At 41.8% G+C, this 18,452-nt stretch overlaps 1 protein-coding gene across 1 annotated transcript in view; it reads right to left on the reverse strand.

Moving 5' to 3' along the window:
- LOC134568077 (cytochrome P450 2D15-like) overlaps window positions 1–12,519 on the reverse strand; it is a 54,025-nt gene extending 41,506 nt beyond the window's left edge. The window contains exons 1-3 of the mRNA XM_063426362.1: window positions 12,105–12,519; window positions 4,770–4,941; window positions 4,443–4,595 (exon numbers count right to left, since the gene is read on the reverse strand). Of these exons, the coding sequence (XP_063282432.1) occupies window positions 4,443–4,595; window positions 4,770–4,941; window positions 12,105–12,296 (517 nt within the window). The 5' untranslated portion in view covers window positions 12,297–12,519. The remainder of the gene's footprint in view (window positions 1–4,442; window positions 4,596–4,769; window positions 4,942–12,104) is intronic.
- Between the last annotated feature and the right edge of the window lie 5,933 nt (window positions 12,520–18,452).

Raw genomic sequence — 18,452 nt, forward strand, 5'->3', positions numbered from 1 at the left:
AAATATAATGTAATACAACTATTAAAGGGAAACAATATGGTCTAAATTACCCATTTTTTTCTTAAATCGTTATTTAGATAATGCATTAAACAAACAAAAAATAAGATACTTGGCTTTACAATCACAATTCAGCAGCTATTTATGAGATAAATAGTTTATATCCCCCAATCAGCACACAGGATGAGTGGTACTGTTGTGAAAAATAATAGCAACCATGCCACACTTTAATATCATGGCTCTAGTCGTGATCCTGCCTATTTGTGCATGTGACATGATGTGATTGCCATACACTTAGGTTGTAAGCCTCCGACCACTTACCTTATCAGTCCGCCGATCTGCCGACATCGGGATCGGTCGGATAGCCGCTCCCATGCTGGGAAAGGATGCATTAATAATTAGGGACGCCGGCCATTATGCGCCCATCCCTTTTAAGGACGCGGTGCATGCGTACCGGTGCCATGAGATTAGAAGAGCTCTAAACAACAGAGCTCAACACACATTTACCTTTTGGGTTATGATAATCATGACCCCAATTATATAAAAGCCTAGTCTGCCCCTACAACAATGCCCTGTTGTGGTTCCTTGTGTGCCTTGTGTCTCTAGTGTCCCCTCAGCGTGTTCCTGTATCCTTTTGATAGTTCTTTGGTTTTGACTCAGCTTGCTCTTGACTATTCTGGTTTCCCTGGCTCGGTTTCGTTCTTTGCTATTGTGTATTTCTGGCTTCCCTTGACCTTGGCTTGTTTCTGGCGTTCCTTGTAGTTTCTATTTTATCCGGCCATTCTAAGGACCGGCTTAGGGACTTTCTTTCTTTCTCTACTAAACTGGTGGTTTTGACTCTGCGTATTGGGTAAAAAGTTACAAAGGTTGGATAACATTCATCTTCCCATTCATTAAACCTTAATGAACTTTTAAGAATCTATGCTAACAAGGGCCTACAGCAAGCTGAAGTGGTTTTTGTTTTTAAAGTGACCATTCAATTTTATTACTCATAGCCAGTGGCGTTGCTAGGGGGGGGCCAGAGGGGGGCATGGCCCCCCCCTACATGATGCTGTGCCCCCCCTTGTGCCCCCCAAATGCCATCAACTTGCTGGCCATGTGTTTTTAACAGTGTGTCACAGCCCGAAGGAATGCGGGGCCGAGCAGCTGGAACAGTGCTGGGTATTTTCAGCACCCAGCAGCTTCCCCGGCACAGGCGCCGCCCCCACATGAAGCCTCGCCTTCCGCACATAATCCCCACCCCCGCCGTTAAGCAGCAGACCATGCTGCTGGAAAGGATGGAAGATGGCTGCCTGACCACCAGCAACAGGCTCCAGTGACAGGTAGGCTTAATGTACTTGTGTGTGTGTGTCTGTGTCTGTCTGTCTGCTAGTGAGGAAGCTTGTGTGTGTGTGTGTGTGTGTGTGTGTATGGACTCAGCAGTCTGTATGTGTGTATGGACTCAGCAGTGTGTGTGTATGTACTCAGCAGTCTGTGTGTGTGTCTGTGTGTGTATGGACTAAGCAGTCTGTGTGTGTGTGTATGGACTCAGCGGTCTATATGTGTGTGTATGGACTCATCAGTCTGTGTGTGTATGGACTCAGAAGTCTGTGTGTGTATGGACTCAGCAGTCTGTATGTGTGTATGGACTCAGCAGTCTATATGTGTGTGTGTATGGACTCAGCAGTCTGTATGTGTGCGTATGGACTCAGCAGTCTGCCTGTGTGTGTGTGTGTGTGTGTGTGGACTCAGCAGTCTGCATGTGTGTGTGTGTGTGTGTGTGTGTGGACTCAGCAGTCTGTGTGTGTGTGTGTGTGTGTGGACTCAGCAGTGTGTGTGTGTATGGACTCAGCAGTGTGTGTGTATGGACTCAGCAGTCTGTATGTGTGTGTGTATGGACTCAGCAGTCTGTATGTGTGTATGGACTCAGCAGTCTGTGTGTATGGACTCAGCAATGTGTATGTGTGTATGGACTTAGCAGTGTGTATGTATGGATTCAGCAGTCTGTATGTGTGTATGGACTCAGCAGTCTGTGTGTGTGTATGGACTCAGCAGTGTGTGTTTGTGTATGGACTTAGCAGTCTGTGTGTGTGTATGGACTCAGCAGTGTGTGTGTGTATGGACTTAGCAGTCTGTATGTGTGTATGGACTCAGCAGTGTGTGTGTATGGACTCAGCAGTGTGCATGTGTGTATAGACTCAGCAGTGTGTATGTATGGATTCAGCAGTCTGTATGTGTGTATGGATTCAGCAGTGTGTGTATGGACTCAGCAGTGTATATGTGTGTATGGACTCAGTGTGTATGTGTGTATGGACTTAGCAGTGTGTATGTATGGATTCAGCAGTCTGTATGTGTGTATGGATTCAGCAGTGTGTGTGTATGGACTCAGCAGTGTGTATGTGTGTACGGACTCAGCAGTGTATGTGTATTGACTCAGCAGTCTGTATGTGTGTATGGACTCAGCAGTCTGTATGTGTGTATGGACTCAGCAGTGTGTGTGTATGGACTCAGCAGTCTGTGTGTGTGTATGGACTCAGCATTCTGTATGTGTGTGTGTATGGACTCAGCAGTCTGTGTGTGTGTGTGGACTCTGCAGTCTGTGTCTGTGTGTGTGTGTGTATGGACTCAGCAGTCTATGTGTGTGTGTATGGAATCAGCAGTCTGTGTGTGTGTATGGACTCAGCAGTCTGTATGTGTGTGTGTGTGTGTATATGTGGACTAAGCAGTCTGTATGTGTGTGTGCGTGGACTCAGCAGTCTGTGTGTGTGTGGACTCAGCAGTCTGTGTGTGTGTATGGACTCAGCAGTCTATGTGTGTGTATGGACTCAGCAGTGTGTGTGTATGGACTCAGCAGTCTGTATGTGTGTGTGTATGGACTCAGCAGTGAGTGTGTATGGACTCAGCAATGTGTATGTGTGTATGGACTTAGCAGTGTGTATGTATGGATTCAGCAATCTGTATGTGTGTATGGATTCAGCAGTGTGTGTGTATGGACTCAGCAGTGTGTATGTGTGTATGGACTCAGCAGTGTATGTGTATGGACTCAGCAGTGTGTATGTGTGTATGGACTCAGCAGTCTGTGTGTGTGTATGGACTCAGCAGTGTGTGTGTGTGTGTATGGACTCAGCAGTCTGTATGTGTGTATGGACTCAGCAGTGTGTGTGTATGAATTCAGCAGTCTGTATGTGTGTATGGACTCAGCAGTCTTTATGTGTGTATGGACTCAGCAGTCTGTGTTTGTGTGTGTGTGTGTGTATGGACTCAGCAGTCTCTGTGTGTGTGTGTGTGTGTGTGTGTGTGTGTGTATATATGGACTCTGCAGTCTGTGTGTGTGTGTGTGTGTGTGTGTATGGACTCAGCAGTCTGTATGTGTGTATGGACTCAGCAGTCTGTGTGTCTGTGCGTGTATGGACTCAGCAGTCTGTGTGTGTGTGTGTGTGTATGGACTCTGCAGTCTGTGTGTGTGTGTGTGTGTGTATGGACTCAGCAGTCTGTATGTGTGTATGGACTCAGCAATCTGTGTGTCTGTGCGTGTATGGTCAGCAGTCTGCGTCTCTGTGTGTGTAAGGACTCAGCAGTCTGTGTGTGTGTGTGTGTGTATGGACTGTATCAAGGGAAATGTTTGTTTTTTAATAATCCTTGGTGGAAAATAATTAATTCTCCACCAGGGATTAAAAAAAAAAAACCCACAACACACTGTGTTGGGGGCGGGGCTTAACATGTGGCAAGGGCGGGGTCAAACTGCGGTGAGGGCGGGATTAAATGTGCTCCCCTACTTTTGTCCCTGGCCCACCATGTGCCCCCCCTAAAAATGAATCCTAGAGATGCCACTGCTCATAGCAGATGTGACACTAAAGTAAATTAAAAAAATATATATCCTGCTCATGGTTGTGTTTTTGGAATGCATATTTCCAAAATGTCAGCAAAATTTTATTATGAGATTTATTTATCTGACAAACAAGATTTTCGTCTCGCAGGAGCAAGTCCAGAATATAATTTGTAACACAACCTCCTGCTCTCATCAAAATCACAACTCTCTGGTGCTTCAGTGATGTGCATCTACATGTTGTGCACATCTCTGCAAAATGTTCACTTACTTCCCTAGTGGTACGCGGCTTCTGGTATATTAGTGGGGTAAAACCTTGTACTATACAGGTGTGCACCACTCAGTAAGCAACAGAGCGGTGTGCAGAGGGTAAATGCAAACCAGCTGCTTGTTCCCTATATCCCAAGGTGAGCGTCAAAAAAAATATGACAACCAAAATGGTCTTTCAGGGCTTGTTGTTTATGAAAGAGGACTTAAGTAAAGTTCACCTCACCGGGCTCCTTGGATCTGTTTGTATTATGTTTCCAGATGTCTTGGGTATAATAAAAATATCCTAAAATTCCTAATCAAATCAGGACATTTAATCAATGAAAAAATAGTTCCATTAGATAGTCAACTTCATGTTTGTTTGGTAACTGACCTTTTTCTAACTGGAATCTAGAACACAGGAATCCAGCTTCCTCAGTCACTCTTTCCTCCAGAGACTTCTTACCCATCCCAAAGTTCCTGAGAGTGAACAGCGAGAATCTTCTATGCTCCTTCCATGATATGCCATATCTGGCTAATACAAGACCTGGATAAAATACTCAGCACATTATATCATGATCATATTTGTTTATTTATTTCCAATCTAAAATTCAGCCAAATTACCATATATGTATATAGATGTAATCTTGTGATAAACCAATAGCATTTACTTCAGAATGTTTTGTAATGACAACGTCACACTGTAATTTAGTGAATTTACCTTTGCTATTGCCTTTAAATCCAAGTGCCTCATAGACGGGAAAATTAGGCCTATCAGCTATGTCTTCTGACTTGTTAAGCAAAGCTTCTTTCATAACTTCAAATCCATTGAGTACTACAAGATTGGTCCAGAGGAACTGCAGACTGTAGACATCGCCATATTCTTTACTCAGCTAGTGATAAGCAGAAAGGGCACTTTATCATTTAGAAATACAACTCAGACTTTCATCTCAATCTGAGAACTTGTTATTCATCATTATATGGTTTTAAAAGATGTCTCTGAAGGTCTCCTTTTGTCTATTTTTATTACACTACTTTGAGTGCTGCACATTGCTCATCTGTTAGTCTGTGGCCACTAATTGTGGCCCCAACTGACAGAGGGGAGTCATAGGTATACATCCATAGTATAGGTATGATACCTGGGGCTATTTGGTACTAGCAGGGATTTAATCCTACTTGTTATTTTAATTAATTCTATGCCATGAAGGGGCATTAAAGCCATGCACTGCATGACTGCATAGACCATCATGTGGTCATTAAGGGGTAAAGCGCTAAGTATTACAGTAGCATATTTATCACCCATGTTAAATTAACATGGTACCTACTGTTATTGGTACTATGATGTAGTAGTGGTGGGCTTTACCCAATATGGCCCATATGGTGTAACTGAATTCCCATATTTGTTTCTTATGATTTTAATTAGCCTTGTAAAATTTAAAGCTGAATTTTTTTGTGTGTGTGCTATTCCTTAATCTGTATTTTGTTTAGATTTTGGCCTTCAGAGCAGAGCCACTTCTGAGAAATGTTCTGGAAGTGCTCCCAATTCCCTTTGTTCTCCAATTGTAACTCATCATTAATATATGTTGTTTTTTCTGACATAAGTAGTAGGTTAGCACAAAACTAGAACAAAAAAACATTGCAGACATTTGATGATAATTTACTTGTAGGGCTGCAGATTGTCCTTTTTTATAGCTAAAACACTTTCAGAGAGATACCACCATTCGTTTTACAGAACTGAGATGTTTTCACCCCGCTCACCCAACACATACCAGTGAATATTAACCCCTTAAGGACACAGGACATGTGTGACATGTCATGATTCCCTTTTATTCCAGAAGTTTGGTCCTTAAGGGGTTAAATAAGTGTGGAGGTTGATTGGAAAAAACATTAACTGGGTAAAGACCTGAGAAATGGCCCTTGCCCCAGTCACTTGCAGCTTTGGGGACTGACCAGGAAGATTGCTTCATCTTTTTGGACTGTCAAGCAGACAGCTTCTCAGCACCAGGTGCTATTTCTTGGCGCCCATTTTCTCTTATTTAATACAGCTTTTATTTCAGTCTTTAAATGGGTAATCTTGGTAACATAACCACTACAGCTCAGTGTACTAATAATTTCCAGTAGTCTCTCTGCACCATACCCTAGTTCATGGCTGTCCCACCTTAGGTTTTCTGAAGGCCGTATTAAAAAACAAGATTGCATGCAAAGTTATAAGTTCATTACATATTATCTTATTATGTCATACCTTAGTAGTTATTAAGTCTGCTTATATAGGTGTAGCAGCCATACAAGATAAAATCTATTAAGTAAAGAAGAATTGTCACTTAGGAGATAATGGCCCAAGGCCGTGCTAACAACCCATGTAAAGACAAACTGCCGGGCTCACGGGAGGAAAATGTACCGTCCCGACTCCTCCTCTTTAATCTCCCCACCAGTCAGATAAGGCACACAGCAAAAGCGGCGCTCGGATAGGCCTGAAGGAGAGATCCCCATTAAAAATGCGGAATTTAGACTTCTGAATAAGCATTAGCAGGGAAGCAAGAAGTCTAATAAGTGGCTAAAAAAGATAATAATGAAAACATCAGAGTCATATAGATCGGGAAAAAAATCAGAAATATAAAAATTTGTGAATCAGAGACTGACTAGCAAACAAATATGGTGTAACTACTAATAAAAATGTATGGCCAGTTTTAATGTATGGCCAATGTCTCATGCTTGATGCCAATCCCCTTCCTCAACATTCATGTCAGCGATCCCTACTGCAAGCTAGTCTTCTCCTTCTTACCTCCAGGGCCGTCTTTAATATTGAATGGACCGTGGGCAAGCATTAGCTTGGGCCCCCTGGGCCCTGACCCCCATCTCCAGCTCACTGGCATGCAAATACACCCTACATCCCATCTCAGTGACGGCACTAAAGTAGAGAGGGCCCTGGTGCAAGAAGTTTATGTGCCTCTTTTCGCAAGGGTGGCCAAAAGGTAGAACCCCATCTGTCATGCAACACAAGGCTTTGACAGCTGTGGCTCTACATTTTTCCATGCTTGCAGGGTTGTATTTAGCCCTGAACAGTGTTTGTGTGTTTGAATGTAATCATGTTTTTGTATATGATATATTTGTGTGAATGTAGGAGTATGTGTGTATGTGGAGTTGGTGTTGAGTAGTGTTGATGTTTAACACAGAGGTGTTTATGTATGTATTGTTGATGTTTCAATGAAGGAGTGTACTTGTATAACGTGTTGAAGTTTGAATACAGGTGTGTATTTGTGTGTAGTTTTAGTGTTTGACTGCTGAGGTGTATGCACATATACACATACACTGCCACACAAACACATACACACTCTAAAAAAACATTCAGACAAAGATGCAGATACACTCACTGACTACATACAGATACACAAACAGAGACAAACATGCACATATACACAAACTGGCAACATACATATACACAATGACAGCAAACAGATAATTAGACACATGTGCTGACATATACACCGAGAGACATACTGACACAGACCCACTCTGACACACATACTGACAGACATACTGATACACGCACTGACAGACATACTGACACACTGACAGACAGATATATTGACACACACACTGACAGACACAGATACATATACTGACATACATTGACAGACATACTGACTCACACAGACACACACACCAACAGACAGTGTATGTGTCTGTATGTCGTTCAGTTTGTGTCTGACAGACATACAGACGCATACACTGAAAGACACAGACACATATACTGACACACAGATAGACATACTGACACACACACTGACAGACATACTGACACACACACCAACAGACATACATACTGACACAAACAAACACACAGACATATTGACACACATACATGCTATATTTACACTTAGCCACCGTCCAGGTTCTTACCCTTTTCTGGACGGTGGTTTCCCTGCGGTACCAGCAATGTCAAATCAAATGATAGTCTCAAAATAAAAAATAAAATAATATAAAAATTGACTTAAGAGTTTTGTGCTTAAGAGTGTTTGAGAGTGAATTGACTTTGTTTCCCTTTGGAAAAAAGGTTAACTTGCAAATTTACATTATTTTTCTGCTTTTTAATATTTTTTAAACAAGTGAAATGTAGTTATTACATTTATATTCCCTTAATATAATTAGTAAATGTCCTTGATGAAACGTGGACAAACTAAAATTAATATGTTTATCAAGTTTCTGTGGAATGAATATGCAAAAACATGAAAGAATAGGTTAACTTTCATATGTGTTAGGCAGTGTAAAATAATATATTCACTGCATGTGACATCTCAAACGATGTTTTTAAAAAAAAAAAAATCTGAATTAGCAAAATCATAATAAAAATAAAATATTTTACTTTTAGACAGCATTTGAATCCTGACATCCAGATTGAAAACCACACTTCTAACCACTTGTCTGTTTCACAGTAATAGTGAACCCTTGTCAAAAAAGTCAAAAGTCCACAAGGTGTGTCAGGATAAGTTGTTTTGTATGAGAGTGGACTAATTCCTGGAAGTCCAGACGAAGCCATGAATGTCCCAAGAGTTCAAATGCTGTCGGGAAAGCATGATATCAATGCAATTTTATTTTGGCTATCAGAATGGAAATGTGCTGGTGCTCCTCTGCCAAAAGAAACAGTATGTGATTCCCACACCCCCTCCCCTCGCTTTTACACTATACTCAGACATCATGACACATGTTAACCATTGCTTTGGAGTGTTGATGGAAAAGGAGTCTTACAAACTGCACCCATACTTTGTCAGAGTGGATGTTGCCCATTGCATCAAGTTAATCACCAGTTGGGACTGTGTGAGGAAAAAAGGCAGATGAGTTAAAGAATTTTACATACGGGCTGTAATATCCTCCTGTCTCTGTCCCATGCTGATGCGAAAGTTCTCCTCAAGACCATACTTGTAGGTGCTTTAAGTGAATTAGAATGCTGTGATGAAGGGGGCAAGCCACTAATGCCAGAGTCATGCAAAATCTTCCTGTAGAAAAGAATTACTGAAGTATGTGTGCCTTGGTCCACTCAAGATGAAACTGACATTCCAGAACTGAAAGAAAAACTTAATGTATGATCACGTGCGTGATGAATGCAAGTTGTTAGTTGCTGACAATGGTGACAGAAAAAATGTACATGTTTTACTTTAAATTACTCCCCCATATGGCTTTATCTGCCACTTTGGTTCCTTTCTTCAAAACTTTGAATGTCACTGTGAGTTCTGCTAGTGTTGAGGCTGAGTTTAAAAAACTAAAACACTCTGTCCTCAAACATGAAACCGTGCCAATACGGGTTGACAAGTTTCTCATCGACCACTTATCATTCAAAAAAGGACAAATGAAAATACCAGAAAAAGACAATGTTTACAAAATGTTGTAGAAAATTGGAGAGGACTTGCTGTTGTACCACCTTAAAAAAAGGAGAAGTACATAGCTTTCCCTTTGTACAGAGTGGTTGCATGCAGACACATCAGTCATGACGAAAAAGAGACATTTAGGTTTAATTAGGAATTAAATATAGGTGGCGCACGGCACACACCCTCATGGTGCTCAAGGACGAAGAAAGATGGTTCGTGCGCGACTTGGAGGAAGCTACGGCTCTACTGCCAACTTTGAACATACCACAGAACTCTCAGGCTCCCACGGGAACCCGGGCAAAGGAGCGGGTACCTCATCAGTGGAACCCGGCTACAGCACGACCCTTTGTTCCACAACGGTCCATGCAAGAGCGATCAACAGTGGACTCCACTCCACCTGAATACCTCGCCGCACTGCAGCGCACACGGACATATAACAGTTGCCCACCATTCTCAACCCTTTTTGGTTTTCTTTTGGGACTTATTTTATTCAGACTGGCGGTTCAGGCAATAAACATGATAACATCTATTACCCTCAGCTCGAATGGTCTTAAAGGCCGACCCCCCCCCCCCCGCCTATTGACAACGCTGAATGCCATTATCGCCCAACTTAGATGCGTACAACCACTAAGTCTCCTCCATTATATATTAGTGCGACTAGGCAACCCAGATCTCGCTTTGAACCCCCAATATACCTCACACTTCCCACTAGCATAGAGAACAGGGAGACCATCGATGCTCTTAAATAACAGGGAAGCACATATACCCTACCTACAGAGTATTAATTAATCTTCACACTTACACATGAAGACCCACATGATAGAAAAGGACAACACCTACTGAGTCCCCCTCATCCCTAGCTAGCCTTACTGATGTATGTTAATCTGCATATAGAGTTGACATGTTTGCTTGTTTGTTGTGCAAGATTATCCTATGACCTATTTTTGTTCCTTGAAAAAAAAAACAAAAAAACGGTGCATGACTTCATAATTCTTTTGACATCGCAATGTACAATGTTGATGTCTATGTAAAATGCCAATCAATGCTATGTTGACAATTAAGCACCAAGAAAATAAAGAATTAAAAAAAACAAAAAAACACAGTTGTACTCCAAGAACACGAAATGTATCCCTGCCCTTGTTGGTGGGTCCAACTGATGGAACTCATCAACACTGGCAGAAATTCACCTAGATTGGACACTCCAGAAGTGTCCTGGGGCTTAACCCCTAAATAGAGAATAGTGAAGGAATTTACTTAGACCATCTGGATACCAAGTCCAGAGGTCTATAGTAAGTACTGGAATAGGAAAGATGGGATTACCAAATTAATTAATGATATGAACGTAAAGAGTCTCTTAGCAAAAATAACAAAATAGGTGGTCAAATACCCGAATTGGGTAAAAAATCTAGCCACAATGGCTCACCTCAAAATATCTTCGTCAATGGGGTACTTTATAGATTTGTCTTAAGAAAGCTACAGATATTAGACTTTAATCATGGTAGGTCAATTCTGATAGCTACAGACAGCAGATAAGCTTAGCTCCAAGTTGCTAAGTAAAGTATTGACTAGAAACACTGGTCTATAGGCTGGGAGCAGACTTAGTTGTAAAGCTCTATAGGCCACAGCTAACGTCTGTGGAATTATCTAAATGGAGCAAACAGGATTTAGAAAGTAGTCTTGCAAATAATCAACAGGACAAAACTGCAAACATACCCACACATATGAGGGCTAGATAACTGTAATGAGACCTACTTGTAATATCTAAGGCTCTCAGTATATCGTACCCATATTATGTGAAAAAAACAGGGGGGGGGGGGGGAATTGGAACAGCTTGCAGGACTGTAGTACTAAGTCTAAGAGTATATAGTTAGCTGCTCCCAGGCAACATGCCCAGTGTAATGAGGTGAAAAATAAAGAAAGTGAAAATTAGAGTAATCTAATGTGTAGAACCATACTTAGATTGTTGGTTGCCTACACATAGTAACAGTGCCCTAGTGACAAAATAAGTGAAAGGAAAGAGAATCCCATGGAATCCCTAAGCTCCTGGATCTTGATACACTGTTAAATTTTATTCTGTCCCAGCTTCCTACACTTTTAATGCTCGCGATCTTCACCCAATCTCAGGCCAGCTCCTGTCCCCAGCAACAGCAGGGTTACCACTTTTGCTAAGATACCTGTGTAACCGCCCAGCTGCCACAAAAATAAATCTTCATTCTAATCCAAGACTAGGCAGACTGACTCCTTCCTTACCACCATATATATATATATATATATATATATATATATATGTCACAGTGCTTAATGTGGTTTCTATTTTGGTTGTCGTAGGGTGGCTGTGTGACCTTTGGTGACTTTTATTAAATCGGTAATAACTCAAAAAGCAATTGTTTTATGTGAATAAATAAAAGCAGCACATATTTTAATGTTTACAACACAAACGTAGAACTAACGAAACACAGTGGATTTATTTGTTCCGATTGTAGGGGGGCAAGCTTTGCCATAACATTCCACATGGCCCTGGGGCGGTTATCCGTTTGTACCCTTCTTTATTCTGCACTTTATGTCTCCTTATGGTTAATCTGGCTGTGGTGATAACCAGAGCTATCGTCATGGTTAATTATGGTTAACCTGGAAAACCAACGAATAGAGATTGGAGATATTTACATGATTTGTAAATCCTACAAGACACATACCTTGCACAATGCGATGTGAGCATTGCTGAAGTCTACCTGCAGCATATTACCCACAAATGGCTTTGAAGGAGGTCCTGGGGGGAAGCGAGCCCATGTCTTCCTGCGTTTTATGAAGTCCAGCAGCAGAAGAGATATTATAAGTATAACTCCAAGGACGAAAGCATTACTTAACAAATGTTCCTCTTTGCCCATAGTGTATAAATTTGAATTGAATTACAATGTCCACTGTAAACTGTTCTCAAGTATTCACATTGAACTTCTTGAAATCTACGCTGTTTTGTTGATTCTGAGTCAGTGCCTCCTTTAAAAAAATCCTGCTTTTTGTTCTCTCTCTGTCCAAGTTCTAGATCACTTTCCTCTCTGCTCTGGATTCTTTTCACTGCAGTTAATGCTTAACAGTTTAGATCATTTTCTAAACAAATAAACTCCCCCTTTCTGTAATGGCATTCGTGGAATTAGCTGTCCCTGCACCGCCTCCTGAGCTCAGTAACATTAACCTCTTCCTGACAAATCAAATGCCGGGACTGTAATGAAATCAAATGTTTTGACTAACATCTTGTCCTAAAGGGGTCAAAGTAGCATAGCTTCCAGCTTTTTGCAAAATGGGATGGGCAAACATATAATTATGCATGGAGCCATCTAGTGGTAGTTTATAGATTAAACCCAAAGTTTCAAAGTATAACTTTGTATAAGAGCATGTAGTCAGACTTGCACACAGACAAAGAAAATTGTAAATTATGCTAGCTTTAGTGTACCTATAATCTTAATTTTATTAATGACAGGAGGTGAGTATTTGCTTAAGTCTCTCTTTACTAGAACGCCACAGCAGCACAGAAAAACAACCAATCTGAAAAATAAAGTTAGGTACTTTAAACTCCCCTCCCCATGCATCATTTCCTCTTTCAAGCTGCGACAAAACAGAATAAAAGGCAGAAAACATAATGGGGAAGAAACGAAGTCCTAGATATGATGAATACAACAATGTCCACCATCTGAGAAGAACTGAAACACCAGTTAGTGTTGATATGCTGTAAACTGAAACGGGAGAAAAACTGAACCGAACAGGTTGATTATCCAATTAAATGTACTCTGAATAAGCATGTAAGTACCCAATGTAGCAACCAAAATTACCTTAATATGTAGATATCCCAACCCTACTTATGAAAAACAGACATAAGAACAGGTGACAGGTAGCAGAGACAAGAAGCAGAGTTGCATACGTACCTGATTAATCCAAACTATTAAAATTAAACAAGGGAGGGATAAGAACGGGTGGGAAATACTCGCCTCCTGTCATTAATAAAATTAAGATTATAGTTACACTAAAGCTAGCATAATATACAATTTTATAACATGACAGGAGGCTTAGTATTTGCTGTTTTAACGCTCAGTCAACAGATCCAATGCTGTTTGTTTCACTGGTACCTATTCCAGGAGATATCCGAGCAATCCTAAATGGACTTTCCAACTGCGAGAAGTGTAAGTAGACGGGTCGATGAGGATGCCAGCTGACGAAACATCCCAATATGGAAAACACTCAAAAACACAGCTCCAGCGTACAAGGGGTTGCGACCTGTTCACTAGCAGCCCGTCCACGAGCTGCCAAGCTGACCTATTAGCCATTTTCCTGTAGTTGTAAAATGTCGAAGGTCATTTGCGAACTTAGGGCCGCAAGACGAAACCGCCACCATGTCTCATCCGAGAGTAAATTTATTATCCAGGCAAGAGTTTGGCAAACAAGCCGTATCCTAAGTGATTCCAATATTCCCAATGGACTGTGTCATCCCCGGCCACGGTAGAGAAAGGACTCCAAAAGAATGTCCAATCAGGTTCCCAAACTGAACTTGTGTGGTGGAACGGTGGTCGACTATTCTGGGAATCCCAGAAATATTCAGAGGGATGGGAAACGTAAACCGGAGTTGAGATTTCCATCCAGATATGTCATTGTCGAAGAGTGATAAGATGTACGGATCCAATATTGATTGGGACCTGTATAACAACGAAGAGTCCTCACGTGTTGTAGTGAGAGAGTAAAATAATCTTAGCAGTACGATCCTGTTTCATGCCAGACCTGTCAAAATTTGTGTAGGGGTTCCTGGTCTACACGCCACCTACAAGATAGGGTATTACAGAGTGAGAGTCCCGCAAACACATAACGTTCTCCAATACGCAGGCAAGGTATCCTGTTTGAGAATGTCAGCAGCCCTATCTGAGTCTGCTACACATCCTGAGCAGTACTCCAGCTGTATGTTGCGAGCCGACTTTGACGTCCGTGTAGGAGTCGAGGCACCCGGGTTCCTCCATAGAGTTTCGTAGGTCTCCTTGATGGTAGTGAAAAGTGGGTTAGTGAGAACCCAAACCAAGACGGCTCCCGTGAGGGAAATAGAGTATAGACGGAGGGCCCTCCCCCTCCGAATCATGTCCTTCAGATATGTGCTCAGAGGAGTAAGAGCAGTCCTGTCATCTTATTGTAATGACCAGGGAACTCAAGTCAACCTGGGTTTCTGGTCTTTCCATGCGTACGGTTGTACCTGCAGACCGGGTAGTGGGCCTTCCCTAGTCTTGTTACCCGAGCAAGGCAGTGCCCGTTTGCTCCACGAAGGTCTCAATATCTCCTGTCATCTTGATATGGGAAAACTGTTTGCGCAGTTTGTTCGCAATGGTCCTGATATCTAAAACAGAATGCAATTGTCTGTTTTATATAGCGCAGTATATACCAAAACCTGCATTCTTGTAATACCTGAGGCTCATCCATTAGCCATACCGTCTCCAGGAGTGTGTGTAAATAAATGGGAGTCTCCCCCCTGTTATACCTCTGTGAGTATTTCTCGCTCTGGGGTACAGTGATCCGGATCCAGTAGATCCATTACAGAAGGTGAAATAGAGGGATCCAGTCTAAATATGTATATACTGCATGATCAGGCAGCCCTCAATAACGAAATCGGTAGCACGGTCATTAGATCTAATTGAATGCAGGAGGGACGCCCCTCTATGCAGTCATCATTGTCCTGTACAGGCACAAGCCTGTGTGATGAACAAATGGACGGCACCATAGTGCGTTGAGTCAATGAGCGAGCCACGCTCTCTAATAATGTGACCGAATCCGTGCCAGCGTACGGCTGATAGCCTGAGCGGGCCACACCCATTAATAACCAAACAGTAGAGTCTACATCCGTGGTCGGATCTCTCTACGAGAATGTGTCACTCAAAACATGACCTCTGTATCCAGCTCAGTATCGGGCTGAGGTTGAGTGAGGGCCGCGCCCTCTAATAACAAAGTCAGTGTCCAGTTCTGTATATGAGAGGGGTTCGCTCTCTGTTCGTGAAAATAAATTATCATTCTCGGATCGAGGTGATGGAGGGCCGCACCCTCTTGTAACCCAAACTAGTGTCCCTTAGGTGACCAACTGCAGGGGTACGCCATTCGCTAATATCAGCATAAGACTGAGATCCTGAGGTGGGTCACTCACTGACCACGAGACCTCTCTCTGAATCCTTCACCTGAGGTGGAAATCAACTGGCAATAAACCAGACTGATGGAAGATGGAATAGTATACAGCCTCGGGCCGTGTCCATCCTTAATAACAGAAAGGGACGGTGAGAAAATGCAACCTTCGGAAACAATGATGGAAACTACCAACTGACCAACCGCATCCCGTGCGCATGCGCGGGGTCCAGGATGACCGTCGGTAGCCTGAGGAAAGCTGGAGGCGTTCTCCGCAATCCATGAGAGCCTGGGAGGTCGGAGGAGGTCAAGTCAGGCCTCTCGACGACCCGAGCGATAGGACAATTGGAAGGCTTGAAACAAAACAAGAAACAACAAATAACTTAAATAACGGTAAATACGTACCTCGTAGAGCAGGTAAATAGCAGATCGGAACAGCAAGTAAAGTAAATCCATCTGAAAGGGTCAGGAGCAGTGACGTAGGACTAACTACCAATACCTAAGATGGATACCAGGAAGGCAGCTAAATGGTTAGTAGCTGAAGGCCTGTTGGCGTCTGAGCACTGGTCCCTGCTTGTGCGAAATTCTCTTAGGAGATGCGCCGGCGCGGGTTGGTGTAAACCGTGGTGTCGCGCCCGGGGATCCTCGTAAGAAAACCTTGCCCCTCAGACTATGAGGTTTAGGGCCTTCACCCTTCCAATCATAGTGAGGTGCCTACATACTGGTGTCCTCTTGGATAGTAAGGCAGTAGTGCTTGCCTGGACACCCACCTATCTCCATGTCAATAGTGGGTACTGGGCTTTACTCAGCGATATCCTCCCAGGCCTGCGGCCAAAAGGGATTTCGGGCCCAGATAGCTCAGGTCGAACAAAGGGCACAGATAGAGTAGGCCAGTCAGAAGGGCATGGAATAGCAGGCAAATCAAATGGGCACTGACCTAGCAAGCCAATCAATGGGGCACAGACCTAGCAGACCAATCAATGGGTCACAGACATAGCAGGCCAATCAATGGGGCACAGTCATAACAGAGTCGGCCCCTCACAGGTGTTGTGTTCTGCCAGCAGCAGGGGGCCAATCTGTGTGTGTAGAGCCCCCTTTATATCCATAGAGAATCTTGGGGTTATAGATGCACAAGCCACTCAATATAGTAAACCCTCATGTTAGTGAGAAAGTGCGCTAAGGACACTAAAATAGGAATTTTGGTAGTCCTCCAAATGTCCTACAGTCACTGTGGGAAGCCATGTTGTAAAAATCTCAGTGTAGAACAGATAAAATAGAACCCAAACTGCATCCCAACCTTGCTTCTTAAGCATATAACTTAGAAAGGGGTGTTATAGTGACTGGTTGGTTAAAATCAATGCAGGGTCATGGAAAATATATATCGTCTAATATGGTAACCTGAAAAAAACGTACACAACACGTTTGCATGTAAACCTGATCAGTGTAAAAAATGGTGACATCTGTTATAGCTTGTTTAAAACATAAAAGGGAAAAACAAGTACAGAAAATCAAAACACTCCATAAAATAGAAAGACCAATCTGTTAAGTTATGACAGCCACGCGTGAGAAAACCAGTTTTGTTTATACCATTAATATTATGTTATGGGGATGTATAGTTTCTTAAAACAAAATAGGGTCTAAAAAAATCAGCCTGGCCACGTTTTATTAATGGTGTCTTACTATTTGTATAATCTCAGACACCAAATGTAATGTTTAGAGAATAACACAGTTTCACTTACTGAAAGTAATGAATATACCTAATTCCTATTAAACAAAATAGCTACAGGAAGAGAATTGATAAAGCAAATACATTTCATCAATATAGGGTGAGATTTCTATGAAGAACACTCTAACAATCATCAATGAAACCTTTCAGGGCCTTTTATGACTGATTGGTTATTTTTCTGAGCTGCTGTGGAGTTCTAGTAAAGAGAGACTTAAGCAAATATGAAGCCTCCTGTCATGTTATAAAATTAGTTTTGTCCGAATAAACCAAACATTCGGCTGAACCGAATTTCGACCTCAATTAAAATTTTTGGCATAAGCTATTCAAATTAATATTTTTGCATAAACTTTTAAAATGATTCTTTTGGAAAACATTAAAATATCAAAAAAGAAATCATATACAAATATTATTATATAAAAATAAAAAATTGTATTCCTACCTTTTTTAATTGATGTTAATTAAATGTGTTTTCACTGCAAGTTTTTACTGCACAAGGTTTATTAGTTATCATTCTGTTTTGTATTTGCTATTTTTTTTAAACATGTATATCTGACTTATCTTCTGAATATGATACAGACTCTTCAACATGGTATTTAATTCATCTCTGACAAATGTGATCTCAATCAAAACAATATCATAACTTGTGTACTTGCTGAGGTGCAAATAAATTGGTAGTAATTTTCTTTTCTCCAGCTGGTGTGGAGAGGTCACCAATGCCTGGGTGTGTTTTAGTATGTCTTACCAAAGATTCTAAACTTAAAATAGAAAGTAAGGGGGAAAGGTGCAATTTGTGATACGAAAAGGTTAGGATAGAAAGTCATTGTCACAGACCCTTTACACATACCTGAGTATAGCGCCCAAATACTTTTCAGGAAGGAAGGGGAGAATCCTATCCTACGGTTGTACTCATATATGTTCAATTTAAGTGATCAAACATTTTTCCTGTGTCAAGTGCCAAGATTAACCCCTTAAGGACCAAACTTCTGGAATAAAATGGAATCATGACATGTCACACATGTCATGTGTCCTTAAGGGGTTAACCCCTGCTGTTTACTTGTGCCCAGTCAACAAGATTAATGAATTGTCTGGTATTATCCCCTGCTTGTCTATTTGGGACAATCCCTGTTTGTTCAGCTGAAATAATATCATGTATCTAAAGATTTTATTGGTGAGGCTA

This window comes from Pelobates fuscus, chromosome 7 (genome assembly GCF_036172605.1).
Source record: "Pelobates fuscus isolate aPelFus1 chromosome 7, aPelFus1.pri, whole genome shotgun sequence".
NCBI classification, from domain to species: Eukaryota; Metazoa; Chordata; class Amphibia; order Anura; family Pelobatidae; genus Pelobates; species Pelobates fuscus.